We start from the raw sequence: 15,853 nt of genomic DNA on the forward strand, positions 1-15,853 counted from the left end.
AATCAGATTACTGAAATCATATCAAGCATTCCAATAAGTTTGATAAGCAAAGAATTAACTACCTACGCCGTATTTATTGCATTACATAATTACGTTTTATCCATTAACGGGAGCAAAGTACCAGAAATAAGAGCTCGTATGATATTAACGAGCGGCAGTATTCGAGGGGCAATAAAAGACTTTTATGTGATATAATTTGAATATTTATTTCGTAATGTCACTGGAAACAACGCAAGCGGCGGCGGCGTCGCCTGGGACTCGCGAACGACGTCGCCGCGGCTACATAAACTATAAAAAACAATTCCCAACATTGCTATCGCATATATTATCATATATCTTTATATTATTTACAACTTTGACTAACTTATATTTACACTAACTACAGATGTCGAAGTATGTATAACATACATAAAGCCGAAATATGATACAAGTAGAGGATAAAATATTTAAAGTCCATTTCGAAGAGCTCGATGCCACAGTTCATGACAGTTACTCTGGCAGCTGTCAAATGTTACCTGCATGATGATTTATAGGCTATGAAAAGACAAGGTATCTTTGATTTCACGTCACCCCTAGCCTAATATTTGATAGAATAGATGTCAATTCAGGATCAAAACCGAGAAGTTTCCTCACTCTAGTCCATACTGTTGCAGCACAATTAAATATGTAAATATATTATAAAGTAGTGACATTTTCGTTAGAACTTTTTGTTACGGCCACGCCGGTGCGTGCCGAAGAGGATCCGAGCGAATGCTTGGCGAAAATCGGGACTAAATATCGTGTAGATAACAGGGTTGAGGGTCGAGTTGAAATAGCCGAGCCAGAGGAAGAAGCTTGCGAGGTAGTCGCTGATCACACAAGTCTGACAGATCGGCATCACTAAAGCCATTATGAAAAATGGCAGCCAACAAAACACGAATGCTCCAGTGATTATGGCGAGTGTTTTCGCCGCTTTCCTCTCCCTCTTCGCTTCGAGGGTCTCTTTCTTCTCCCTCTGAGAGGGACCTGGTGCGATAGCTCGCTCCTGTTTCGATCCATTAGTGACAGTCGAGGAAGACTTCTCCGGGGACACTGATGGAACCACCTTTTCGTTGATAGTGAATGCTGTTGTGCGAGGTTCTTCATCAAGGGTGTCTACTGTCGATGTACTCTGACCCTCGGTAAGCAAAAGCGCTGCTGCTAGCTTTTCAGCCCGAGTTCGTTGATTGCATTTCTTCAAATTCAGGAATCGTTTCTTTACGAATCGTCTATCCCTTGCCGATTGTACCGGTCGTCCTGAAGGTGGAGCGCCGTCAGCTGACGTCGGTCTTGGAGGAGGCGGATCTCTTCTTCTCCTTATACGTCTCCGTGCCGTTTGGAATATCTTCCAATACAGGATAAGTATGACAGCTAGGGGAACGTAGAAGGTGGAGCATGTGGCGAAGATCTGGTACGCTAGGTCTTGACTAACGAGGCACTTCTGTTGCTGGGTTATCCTCGCCAGGTAGTCGGGGTCCTTCCAGCCCAACTGCGGGGCTAGCGAGACCACGAGCGCAGCCGTCCATACGAGGACGATCATTGTGAAAATTCTCTTCTCGTTTCTTATGTGAATGTAGTCGACGTTTGTCACAGCCCAATACCTGAGAAGGAAAAATCAATTTAAAGTCCCCATGATGATCACTAAATGTAATTATAAGTCATAAATGAGGGTACAATGGATTCCAGAGATGAATTTAAATTTAAAATCGAAAAAAAAACTAGGGAGTATTAAATCGCAAAGATTTTGAGGATGATAATTATGTTGATAGTGCTGATGATGATAATGATGATGATGTAAATTTGGATGGAACATACCTATCAGTAGCAATAGCAACAAGATGAAGAATAGAAGCGGAACTGCAGAGTACGTCACTGGAAGTCCACATATCACAAAGCTCGGGGCCCAGAATCCATCCTTGACTGACCTGATGAACAAAGAACACGAGGCTTTGGTATAAAATAATGTATTGGGCAGGTCATGAATGTTATTTTGTCCTTTTACAGAAGGAATGACTTGTGGTGAACACAACATTAAATTATAACTCAAAATTAAAAAAAAAAGACCCCTGACACAAAAACCTCTACAAGAAAACTAGAAAAGAGCTGATAACTTTCAAAATGCTGAACCGATTTTCTTTGATTATAGCTAAGAAAACTCTCAATCAATCCACCTTTCAAGCAAAAACATTTAATTAAAATCGGTTCATTCGTTTAGGAGTTACGATGCCACAGACAGATACACAGATACACACATCAAACTTATAACACCCCTCTTTTTGGGACGGGGGTTAAAAACAAGCAGATCATAGACATGAGTTTGAATGATGAAGATTTTCTATGCTAATAGATAGGATAGCTATCTATCATAGATAGCACCAAGAAAAGAGGCACGATCAGGAGGTCAGCGACCATCAGCGGCGTGACCAGGTAGTTAACTACGTTCTGCGTATTCCTTTCAATTAAACTAGGATCTTAACATACTCTACAATATTTACCTCATAGACAGCTCCGAGAGGCATCACGAGACAGGCGACCATGAGGTCGGCGACCGCCAGCGACGCGACCAGGTAGTTGGCGACGTTCTGCAGGTTCCTCTCGATTATGATCGCTGCTATCACGAACACATTGCCTGCGAGAAGAAGAACAATTTAAAACTACAGGCACGTTATGGCTACACTTCACATCACACTAATATTATAAAGGCAAAAGTTTGTGTGTATGTATGTGTGTATGAATGTGTGTATGTATGTGTGTGTATGCTTGTTACTCTTTCACGCAAAAACTACTGAACGGATTTGGCTGAAAATGGAGATAGATTATATCCTGGATTATCATATAGGCTACTTTTTATCCCGGAAAATCACAGAGTTCCCACGGGATTTTGAAAAACCTAAATCCACGCGGACGAAGTCGCCGGCGTCAGCTAGTGATACTAATAATTCCATTGTCCATGATGCGTCCTTCAACGGTGACAGCCTGTCAGCGGAAAAAAGTTGGGATAGCACTCTCTCTGTTACATAACCCCATACAAATGATAAAGGAAAAAATCTCAGTGTTCGCTAACCATTTTGAGTCATCAACCAATCACAAATAACTATATAGTTTTCTAATTGGATTTCAAAGTTTTTTTCGATTTGAATTTCGAATGTTTTTTGAAAACATGTTTTTGATTGGTTGGTGTCTCAAAATGGTTACGTCCTCGGAGATTTTTGCCTCTATCATTTGTATGGGATTAGTAACAGAGAGAGCCCTATACTAATTACTTCCATCCGCGTATAGAGTATAGGTAAGAAACTACGGCTAGAATTTACGGGTATAAGTACAATCTCAACCTCAAATCTAATTAGCAGAAATCTGAAGAGAGCTCTGAATTATTCGTGACTACAAATTCATGTAGCTCTATGAATATGGAGCAACTTAGTCATAGAGCTTCTCGATGTAATTGAATCCAATGGTTGGAAATGAATTTCAAGTAACCGAGTAACCTACCGATGTTACGATTAATCCCAGTTGCATAACAGGCGGTTAAAGTCAGTACTATTATGTATTCTGAGGTCACGGTTAGCGTTAAAGCCCTTAAATGTAAGCAATATAGGTTGCACAAGTTAGAATTTATTAAATTAGGATCAAAATATTACCTTTAATCTCAATTAGGAGGGTATGAATACTGACTTATATGCAACCTACTTTACTTTCTTCGTGTGCTTTGATTTCGTCAAAATTGGTTAAACGTATGGGTCCTGAAAATATATCGAACAGACAGACTGACACAAACAGATAGTCAAACATAATTTCTCATTTATAGTATTATAGCATTAGTATGGATGGGAAAGTTTGTCTGTATAGCTATTTGTTTGATTGTAACTTTTAAGGCCCCTCGTTTGACTGATTATGATTAACAAGTGAAGGGTACAAAATTTGCATCCCGGACAAATTAGTAGACAAATCTATTTATTTAAAACGAAAAGCTGACTGATTAATCTATCAACGCAGAGCTCCAAATACTGGATGGATCAGGCTGAAATGTGGCATGCAGATAGCTATTATGGATACGTACAGTCAGCAACAAAGTTAGGCTTGCCCTGTCCATAGTCAGTCACTTGTACTGGCAGGTGCAAACCTAGCTTTATTGCTAAGTACAGTCACCTAGACATCCGCTAAGAAAGGATTTCTGAAAATTATATCTCTTAGGGGGTAAAATAGGGGGTTGTTTGTGCAGTCCACGCGGACGAAGTCGCGGGCATAAGCTAGTTATAATATAAGTTTATGTGAAAAACCCGTAAGCTATTTAAACAATAAAGGGCATCAAAGGAAAACTTAGCCACTTTTCTATCGCCGCCGGGGCTGAGAGCTAAGGACGTGACTTCGAATTTTATATCGAGGTTATGGGTTGGCACCAAAGAGATTAACGTAAAAGGCAGAGCGGCTATTGGCAACAGCTTCATTCGTTCATTGACTCATGCTATTCTATGACTAAAATCCTAATATTTTAAGTGTGAAAGCTTGTTATTCCTTCACGCCACGCCTTCATCGATTGGGATATTTAGAATGGATATAACTTATATACATATATCCTGAATTAACACATAAGCTATTTTCTTCTGCGGGATTTTTAAAACTTATATCCGCAGGCACCATTTAGTATAAAAATATACAAAAACAAATTCTCACGTTTTTTTGGCGATAGCTCAAAACTATTTTTTGCAGTTAACAGCTTTTTAGATAATAGGAGGACAGTAAAGTTCAGCTAACAATTGACATTGTACCAGAAAGTAGCCAAACGGACTTTTGTTTTAATGTTGAATTTAATCGTTTTAGCCGTTCTGTCGGAGTAAAATTTAAATATCTTCGTCCAACAGACAGTTAAGGGTGAATTTTGTAGTTTGCATGGAAATTGCATTATTGTGGAAATCAAGGAATGAATTTTAAAACTGCCGCGCCCTTATCCATTTTCAGAGCCACTACCAGATGAAGGGAAATTGGGATGTGTGAAGCTAACTGTGCTCCCTAGAGAATAAATCTAACTTACTATACAGTTCCACTGACTAGAGTTAGACCCTTGTCAGATATGAAGACATTGAAATCTGTCATTTTTTGCACTTTTTCATTTTATTAACCCACGACCCAAAAAGAGGGGTGTTATAAGTTTTTAACCCCGACCCAAAAAGAGGGGTGTTATAAGTTCGACGTGTGTATCCTGTCTGTGGCATCGTAGTTCCTAAACTAATGAACCAATTTTAATTTAGGTCTTTTTGTTTGAAAGGTGGCTTGATCGAGAGTGTTCTTAGCTATAATCCAAGAAAATCGGTTCAGCCGTTTGAAAGTTATCAGCTTTTTTCTAGTTACTGTAACCTTCACTTGTCGGGGGTGTTATAAATTTTTAATTTACACTAATTGTAGTGCATAAAACCATCTTCAAGTTACTGTCTTTCTAATTAGACAGGTTTGTGGCACATAGGTTGGATGGTTTCAAAGTCTACACCGGACATAGGTAGGAATATTTTTTGTGGTTTAATATTAGGATTTAAAAAACACTACCCTCCATTAAGAAACAAGCCACTGGCAGATGAAAAGGGAAATTGGATCTCCGGAGAATACACCTTGTTATGGAGAACCGTGTCATGAGCCGAGGGAATTCTAATCTGAGATTTTTTTGTTCAGCAGTTTGCTGTTTTGCATTTTAGTAGGTATATTATACCCCTCTTACTTTTACTTTTTTATTAGCCATTTTAATCATGACTTACATTCCCCTTTCCCGTCCAATTAAGCGTAAAGCTTGTGCTAGGCGTGGGTACGACAATAGTGCAACGGTTGGGGTTTGAACCGCCGATCTTTCGGAATTCAGTCCACTCCTATTACCGTTGAGCTATTGAGGCTATCTAAAATTAGGTAGTTACCTACTACATGTTTTTATTTATTCTATTTCTGAAACTTAATACTTAGCATTAGAGTTCCATAGCGTTAAGAGATGCCCGCGACTTCGTTCGCGAGGAATTTATTTTTTCCCGTAAGATTAAGATAGTGCCCAAACGTAAAGATCGATGGAGCGGTTAAACCATGAAAAGATATCAGACAGATGGATAAACTTTACCATTTATATTTAGGATTAGCTTATGCCCGCGACTTCGTCCGCGTACAAATTTCAAACCCCTATTTTACCCCCTCTGGGGTGGAATTTTCAAAAATCCTTTCTTAGAGGATGTCTACGTCATAATAGCCATATCTATTGCATCCCAAATTTCACCTGATTCATCCAGTATATAAGCTGTGCGTTGATATATCAATCAGTCAGTTGGTTAGTCAGTCAGTCAGCTCCTTTTACAACTATAGGTAGATTAATTTAAAACACTACCCTTAGCCACTGGTAGATGAAAAGGGAAATTGGAATATGTGAGCTGGAGTGTGATACCCGGGGGATATATTACGAGCTGTACCTTGTTATAGAGAAAAGACCCATGTCATGTGCCGAGGAAATTCTAATCTGAGGTTTTTTGCTTCAGTAGTTTGCAGTTTTTCATTTCGAAATATTTTCATACTTAAATACCTACTATAGGCTACTACATAATATTTTTAGGCCCCAACTCAAAAAGAGTGGCGTTATAAGTTTGACATGTGTATCTGTGTATTTGTCTGTGGCATCGTAGCTCCTAAACTAATGAACCGATTTTAATTTAGTTTTTTTTTTGTTTGAAAGGTGGCTTGATCGACAGTATTCTTAGCTAGAATCCAAGAAAATCGGTTCAGCTGTTGAAAGTGATCAAATCAGCTCTTTTCTAGTTACAGTAACCTTCACTTGTCGGGGGTGTTATAAATTTTTAATTTACACTTGTGATATATTTTCATACTTAAATACCTACTAAGCTCCTACATAATATTTTACACTTATTTTTTCTTACAAAAGATAAAAAGTAAGGAATACCAACAAAAGATAAAAACTAAGAAAAATAAACGAATAATCAAAGCTTTGTAATATTTAAGCTTCACCGCTATCCAGTAAAATAGATAACTAAAACTTCTAGTTTTACGCTTGAAAACTTCACATGAAATGAACCGTTTATCGACCCTTTGGTGCAAAGATTTCATTGTTTACTACAAGCAGCGATATAAATGTTCCACTAGATGTGGCGCTTCATACGAACATCATGTTCCAACGAACATCGGTGTCCGCACTCCTGTCAATCGTAATACGCTTTAGACGTAGTCCGTTTCAACGAACAAGGTTAGAACAGACTATCTTACTTTGAAAATTGAAACATATTTAAAATTTTTTTTAATGATGTGACCACAAATTAGCGGTTCTCAGATTCTTGCAATCTTTTCAATTACATGGATGGTCAACTCGACCGCAGGTACGCACACGCAGCTCTCTAGCAGTTCGAGCTTTTGACATGCCAGTTCTCCAAATCCGTACTAATGTTATAAATGCGTTACTATGTCTGTCAGTCACATTCCTAACTACTGAAAGTGCCTAGTAACTCGCTATTTGGAAAATATTGTCAAAAAAAGCTCATTATTTCGTATTGCAAACCTGTATTGAATACAAATTCTCTCTAGAGTCTACTGTATCGATTGCATAGTTTCATTGTACCTATTGCAATGTCATTTTATTGTCACGAGCAACGCTAGATATACATGCATGCATCCATAAAAATCGTAATAACCGGAACTGGAACGTAGAACACTTTAACAGGGCTCTCTCCGTCACTTACTTCATACAATCGTAGTTCCAATTTCATTTGAATATTAAGCAACCAATGTCCATGAAATTTTGCAGACATATTCTAGAAACTAATATCTATGCCTGTGGTTTTCCAGATTTCTGTTAAAATATTCGGTTTCAAAGTTACGCGGTCTTAAAAATTCACATACAAATCTTTGAGCCCCTGTAATTTTAAAACTACATATTTTTAGAAAAATCTAAAAAACCACAGGCACAGATATTAGTTTCTAGAATATGTCGGCAAAATTTCATGGACATTGGTTGCTTAATATTCAAATGAAATTGGAACTACGTTTGTATGAAGCGAGTGACGGAGAGCCCCCTCTTAAAACAAATGTACAAAACTTTTTCCATTATGTTATACTCGAGATAAAAGTGCACTGCTATTTTTCTATTATAATATTTCTTGAAATAAAAATTCACCGGAAAAATATTTAATTTTATCGTTTTTTGCTCAAACTCATGGACATAACTAGGTCCATAAATATACTCAAGATAAATATGCACTGAGATTTTTCTATTACAATATTGTTAAAACATATAATGTACAAAACTTTTTCGACACTATACGAGATGAAAATATATTGTCATTTTTCTAGTAAATGTAATAAATATATTTCACTTGAAGTAAAATTGCACTGCCATTTCTATTATAATATTTCTTGAAATAAAAATTCACCGGCAAAACATTTAATTTTATCGCTTTTTCCTTGAACTCATGGACCTAATTAACTAGGTCCACTAATATACTTGAGATAAAAATGCACTGCAATTTTAGCATTTTAACAGGGCTCTCTCCGTCACTCGCTTCATACAATCGTAGTTCCAATTTCATTTGAATATTAAGCAACCAAAGTCCATGAAATTTTGCAGACATATTCTAGAAGCTAATATCTGTGTCTGTGGTGTTTTAGATTTTTCTAAAAATGTGTAGTTTTAAAATTACAGGGGCTCAAAGATTTTTATGTACATTTTGAAGACCGCGTAACTTTGAAATCGAATATTTTAACAGAAATCTGGAAAACCACAAACATAGACATTAGTTTCTAGAATATGTCTGCAAAATTTCATGGACTTTGGTTGCTTAATATTCAAATGAAATTGGAACTACGTTTGTATGAAGCGAGTGACGGAGAGACCCCTATTAATATTTCTCAGAATAAAAATTTCATCGACAAAATATTTAATTTTGCTGGGCCGGTATGCCTTGCCCGTTAAATTGCTTTTAACTAAGAACGTAACTAACAATAGATTTTCTTTATAAACTATACAAACTATAATTATTTTCTACCATAGGTATATTGTTATAATTAAATGTTAACAAAGACATCTTGAAAGTACGAGCGTTTTAATTTTTATTGCCAGATAAAATCTTCAATTTTTCTAAACTTTCAGCAAGCGTATACGAATATTTGCTTAATATTCTTGTTCTATTTGTCCCTGGGGTTAAAACGTGGACTGAAATATTCTTATAAAGAGCTCCATTTTTAAACGATTTCAAAAATTCAAGTTACTACTTAACTTTCTTTATAATATTTATACCTTTGTTAGGAAGATTTAAATGTACCTAATCTTACATTATGAACTCCTCATTAAGTGGAAGGTAGACCGTAGGTACCTATCTTCTATTTATTAAGTAGGGGAGAGTGTGGATGAAAGAGCCAGTTTTGAATAGTGTAAAAAAAAACACACTTTTACTATATTATTTTCAAATGAAACTAGGTTTTCTTATAACCACTTTAATTGGCAATGTTATAAAATAAAAATAAAGAGGATAACAACGCTGATAATCTCTTATATAAATAGTTTAAAAAAAAAAGGAAATCGGCTCTTTCATAGCAGCAGGTCAATGAAAGAGCCACCATGTGTTATGAAAGAGCCGATACCTACTTTTGAGGTACTAAACGGTTTATTATCAATTAAAATTATGTTAAGTATTTAAAATCAGATTAATACTAAGCTTACTTTAGTATTTCTATGAAAATCACAATTTTTAAACAGTCTCAGTAATAATTAAACATTGTCTTAATCAACAATTAAAACTTTTGAACTTTGTCTTAGTTAAAAATTAAATAATTAATAAAAATTTGTCTAAAAACATAAAATAGAGCCCTTTTTCGTATTCTTACTCTATAACTTAAAAAATAAAAACAATATAAAAACAATTTAAAATTAACAACATTTTTGGCAGAAGAAATTAATCACCCCTTTGAGGCCACACGATAACGCTAACTCTGTTCTATTTATGGACTGATTTCCAGCAAGCACTTCTTTTACAGCCTCTTCTATTGCAGCAGTTGTGGGCCTTACCCGTTTTTTAGCTGTTGACGCTTGCGAAGACATATCTTTTTATTCTGAAACATATATCATATAATAATGAAATAACTAAAATTAAAAATTTTGGACACCCCCGACCTCTATAAATATGACTGGTAGAGAATGCCATTAGGCATTAAGTCCGCCTTTTGTTTTTTTTTTTTGTATTTTGTGCAATAAAGATTAAATAAATAAATAAATAAATAAATTATAGCTAAGAACAATCTCTATCACGTCAGTTATCAAACAAAAAAAAGAACCATCAGAATTAGTCCATTGGTATAGGATCTACGTGGTCATAGACACACACACACACACACACAGAGACAGACACACAGACACACACGTCAAACTTATAACATCCCTCTTTTTTCGTCGGGGGTTAATTAAAACTAAACGATGTATTGAATGAGCCAGTTTTCGTGTCACGAAAGAGGCGTCTCTTTTAAAGCATAAATAACTGGCTCTTTCAAAACACGACGCTTTTAAAAATATAACTTCAAAAAAAAGGCACTATACCAGAACGCTGATCTGATATTATTTATGCAAAACAAGGGCAAATATATAGACGCCAATACTGTATATCAGTTTTGTCAACTTATGCAATACACTTTTTGAAAAAAAAGATGAAAGAAACACAAAGAAACTTACTTTTTGGCTTCCGAATTTTCGTAACAGTCCTGTGAGGCCATTTGCTGTCGTAGAACTGTCAAATGTTTGTGGGTAACAGCTATCCAGTGTTGCCATTTAAGGAGTAAAATTAAACTTTGGTAGAATATCGATAAGTAATGGAAAATCACATCGGCTCTTTCAAAGCCTGGCTCTTTCATGCACACTCTCCCCTACTAGCTGACGCCCGCGACTTCGTCCGCCTGGATTTAGGTTTTTCGAAATCCCGTGGGAACTCTTTGGTTTTCCGGGATAAAAAGTAGCCTATGTGCTAATCAAGGATATTATCTATCTCCATTCGGAATTTCAGCCAAATCCGTCGTGGGTTTTACGTGAAGGAGTAACAAACATACACACACATACACACACACACATACAAACTTTCGCCTTTATAATATTAGTGTGAAGTGTGATTCTGTGAATAAAGTAAGTAGTTTAGATACTATCCGACCATCAATTTTCTAAAGGAAATAATATAATAAAGAAAAGGAAAGAAAGTCTTAATGTAATCTTATTTGGACCTCATAATGAAACGATAATAGAGAAGACATTCTGAAAGGTGCTAATTTTTAATAGGAGAGAAAAACTCTCAAGTACTTCACTAATTGAATTTGAATCGAACGATAAAGATTATCGCATATATTATAATATGCAGTATGCCCGTACGGGCCGCCCGTACGCGTAGTATCGTCATATAACGTCATTTTATTTTATTTATTTGGATTAACAAACAGTAGCACGCAGTGATTACAAATAATATAGTAGAATAATGAAGTAAAACTTACGTGCTACCCACTACGTTAATCTCATATGACTAATAAGTACCTACGTAAATTAAATTAAAAGTAAATTAAATTAAATTACCAAGTTAGAGCCTCGATAGCTCAACGGTTGAGGAGTGGACTAACTTCCGAAAGGTCAGCGGTTCAAACCCCAATCGTTGCACTATTGTCGTACCCACTCCTGGCACAAGTAACTAGAAAAGAGCTGATAACTTTCAAACGGCTGAACCGATTTTCTTGGATTATAGTTAAGAACACTCTCGATCAAGCTACCTTTCAAACAAAAAAAAAAAACTAAATTAAAATCGGTTCATTAGTTTAGGAGCTACGATGCCACAGACAGATTCACAGATACACGCGTCAAACTTATAACACCCCTCTTTTTGGGTCGGGGGTTAAAATGGCATCCTATTTGGGGGGATAGGGGGGCGCAAAGGAGCTAGAAATCAGCTTAGCTTGCATCCAGCTCTATCTTTTCGGAGCTATTTAATATCATTTTGTTTTAACGGCTAAGGAAAATATCGTAAAACTGCATGCTTGAGAGTATTCCTTAGTGCTCTTAAAAGTATATGATGTCTGCCAATCCACTAAACCATTCTTATTCTGAGATGAGACGCTCCCTCAGTAGGCGGCGAGCATTACAAGTTAGCTCTTGACTGCAATCTCACCTGGTGGTAAGTGATGATGCAGTCTAAGATGGAAGCGGACTTACATGAAGGAGTGTGAAAGTTTTTATGAAACCCATAACCCTTTGATTTCTACACGGCATCGTACCGGAACGCTAAATCGCTTGGCGGCACGGCTTTGCCAGTAGGGTGGTAACTAGCCACGGCCGAAGACACCCAGCAGAAAATGCAGATGATGTTGATGATATAATACGTACTCTCTAAGTACAGAAAGTATGTACGATGCGTTATCCTAGGTGTGCGATCAGTCTTAAGACAGAAAAATACTTAAGGCTATTGTTTTAATCGACCCATTTTGCGGCGTCGCGTCGTGAAAAGAAGATAATTAACACCATTCACAAGCTAATTGTTCGAGGAAATAATCCAAAGTGTCATTAGCTATTCTATCACTATACTACAGAGTATAGTTTTAGAAGAGTAGAGTCTAGTATCGAACCATAAATAGCCATGGTTCGATTAATGTCTTGAGTGATTCCGAGCGAAGCTTCTATACTTATACACTATCCACGGAGAGAAGTTAGTATAGAGCTCTTTTTGTTATGTAATCCCATACAAATGATAGAGGCAAAAAGCGCAATTGGCGCTAACCATTTTAAGTCACCAACCAATCACAAACGAAACTATATTTGCGCATTGAATTTCGAATGTGTTTTGAAAACAATATGTTTGTGATTGCTTTTTTCTCAAAATGGTTCACGCTCACTAAGATTTTTGGCTCTGTCATTTATATGGAACTAGATGATGCCCGCGACTTCGTCCGCGTGGATTTAGGTTTTTAAAGATCTCGTGGGAACTGTTTGATTTCCCGGGATAAAATGCCTATGTCAATTACAGGGACGCAAGCTACCTCGATACCAAATTTCATACAAATCGTTTAAGCGGATGGGTCTTTAGAAATCCCGTGGGAACTCTTTGATTTTCCGGGATAAAAAGTAGCCTATGTCCGTCCCCGGGATATAAGCTAACCCTGTACCAAATTTCGTCAGAATCGGTTAAACTGTTGGGCCATGAAAAGGTAGCAGACAGACAGACAGACACACTTTCGCATTTATAATATTATATATATTAGTATATTCGTATATTAGTATGGATTACGTGACAGAGAGAGCGCTATACCAACTCTATACTAACATTTTTCCGAGGATAGAGTTGGATGCCAGTCGATTACATTGAAGTATCTAAAATATTAGGCGCGATTTAAGAGATAACACTTTTTTCCACTACAAATTAAACCTTGACTGCGATCTCACCTGGTGGTAAGTGATGATGGAGTTTAAGATATAAGCGAGCTAACTTGGGAGCGGTATGGCAATATTTTAACTAAGCCTTGAATTTTTATTAATAATACTTTGGAGTATGTAAATTTGTTGAATTCCGATAGTGGGACCAAACCTTAAATGAAGTTAAAAATAATACGCATAAAATTGTACACGACAGAAAAATTCTCAACGTAGTTGCCATTGTTTTAATCACATTTACTACGTACGCCGGCCAAAAGAATTTAATTATCCACATTGAGTTATTCCCTCGTGTGAATTAACTTTTCCGTCATTAGGGATGAATCGGCAACTCCCCACATTAAGGCACATCGGGGTTATTGCTCTGGGACGTTATTTGTCTGTTTAATTATGTTAGAGCCTTTGTCGTTAAAGAGCGTGGATTTGTGGAGCGTGGATGGTGAGCGTGGAGCGTAGGTTGTTTTATACAAAAAATGTTTAAAAACAATGTTTTAAACATGTTTTAGACAAAAATGGGTTGTGTTGTATGCACAATACCTCCGATGAATCTGTTATGTGGTATAATAACGTATTTTGACCTCATAATCACGAATATCATAACGAAAATTGGTGCAAAAAAAAAAATCTTAAAAATGTGGGAGTGATGCTCCACAGTTCTTAATCTCCGCTGTAAACACCGAACGAAAAGAGGTTCTCCTTCGTTTTTCATACAGTCAAGATGGCATTTGCGATTGGAGGATTGCATTAGGAGGTCAATAGATAGATAAATAGATAGAAAGACTTTATTGCACACAAAAAGCACATGTAAAGGAACACAACACAGAAAGAAGAAAAACAGAAAAAACAATTGTGTGCAAAAGCGGCCTTATTGCTTAGATCAATCTCTACCAGTCTAAAGTATCAATATACTTTATACCTTTCAGATTCATCGGAGGTATGTGCTTTTCGAAAGTTTATCCCAAAAATGTTTGGTTTTAAAAAATTGTTTCGTCCAACCATCGCAACACTTCGCTTATTACATGGTAAATTTTACAAATTGAATATTTGGAATTTTATTACTTTCTAACCCGAAATATGTCATTGCGACGAGACAACTTCATTATGTTTAGATCAGTCTAGATTAAATTATTTATTATTCCATAGACCCAGCCAATTTTTACAAGGACAAAGCCAGTTTTCGCAAGGACAAAAACTTTTCTCTGAAATATAGGCGTCAGTTTAATTTTGCGACCTAAAACTTGTCAATATGTATGCAGCCAGTGTTCTAGTTGAAAAAGTTGACTCCACAGCAGAATTGAATTGGCAGCTACGGAAAACAACGTTTGGGTATATAAAAGACAACAAGGTTTCCGATGTTTTGCGAAGGCAATTTCACCCAGAGCCCCATACTCGTTACTAATTTGGAAGAAAGCCAGCACGGGGCTGCCAAATTTTGTATTGATATCAATATGATTAGATGAATATAGCCTGTGTACAAACAGTTTTATGGAGTGTTCCGAAATGACTTTTTCATTCTTCCCAAATTTGATGAGACAAGATGGCAATGTAACTTTTTTATTGTTTGTTATGTTTTTTCACGATGTCAATGACTTTTTTTGGGGCAAAGGGGAGGTGGGGACTAATCATAGAAAAGATCAGATCTTGAGCATGGCTGAAAGTTGTCTCACTCACAAGAGTTGATGAGTTTTTTCTTTTTTACTTCAAAAGTAGCCTTGGCGCACTCTAGCGCTTTCGACTCAAATGTTATAGTTTGGTTTTCATTTGGATAACGGAATTAAAATTTGTGTGAAGTACAAGATGGTCTTTTCCTCGTCATACTTTGGATAGAATAGGTCTCAGAATGCAAATCTTACCGACAATAGTAGCCAAGATGATGAGCGCGAGGACAACGGACGTGACCGCCATGAGGACGAGCGACGTGACGTCGGTGGCAGTCGCGTTGAGCGGCTGCGTGGCGTTGAGCGAGCCGTTGCAGCCCCACGACACCGCGTCCACCCACGAGCAGTTGTCGCCGAACCACTCGCTGGGCGCGTATGTGACTTACCGACAATAGTAGCCAAGATGATGAGCGCGAGGACAACGGACGTGACCGCCATGAGGACGAGCGACGTGACGTCGGTAGCGGTCGCGTTGAGCGGCTGCGTGGCGTTGAGCGAGCCGTTGCAGCCCCACGACACCGCGTCCACCCACGAGCAGTTGTCGCCGAACCACTCGCTGGGCGCGTATGTGACTTACCGACAATAGTAGCCAAGATGATGAGCGCGAGGACAACGGACGTGACCGCCATGAGGACGAGCGACGTGACGTCGGTAGCGGTCGCGTTGAGCGGCTGCGTGGCGTTGAGCGAGCCGTTGCAGCCCCACGACACCGCGTCCACCCACGAGCAGTTGTCGCCGAACCACTCGCTGGGCGGGTATGTGACTT

The 15,853-nt window shown here is 37.6% G+C and overlaps 1 protein-coding gene across 2 annotated transcripts in view; it reads right to left on the reverse strand.

The window, feature by feature from the left end:
* Window positions 1–185: 185 nt before the first annotated feature.
* LOC123872446 (5-hydroxytryptamine receptor) overlaps window positions 186–15,853 on the reverse strand; it is a 73,588-nt gene continuing 57,920 nt past the window's right edge. For both annotated transcript variants that reach the window (XM_045916721.1, XM_045916723.1), the window contains 3 exons: window positions 2,514–2,647; window positions 1,834–1,943; window positions 186–1,619 (listed from right to left, as the gene is read on the reverse strand). In XM_045916721.1, the coding sequence (XP_045772677.1) occupies window positions 698–1,619; window positions 1,834–1,943; window positions 2,514–2,647 (1,166 nt within the window). In that variant the 3' untranslated portion in view covers window positions 186–697. The remainder of the gene's footprint in view (window positions 1,620–1,833; window positions 1,944–2,513; window positions 2,648–15,853) is intronic.

This window comes from Maniola jurtina, chromosome 15 (assembly GCF_905333055.1).
Source record: "Maniola jurtina chromosome 15, ilManJurt1.1, whole genome shotgun sequence".
NCBI lineage: Eukaryota > Metazoa > Arthropoda > Insecta > Lepidoptera > Nymphalidae > Maniola > Maniola jurtina.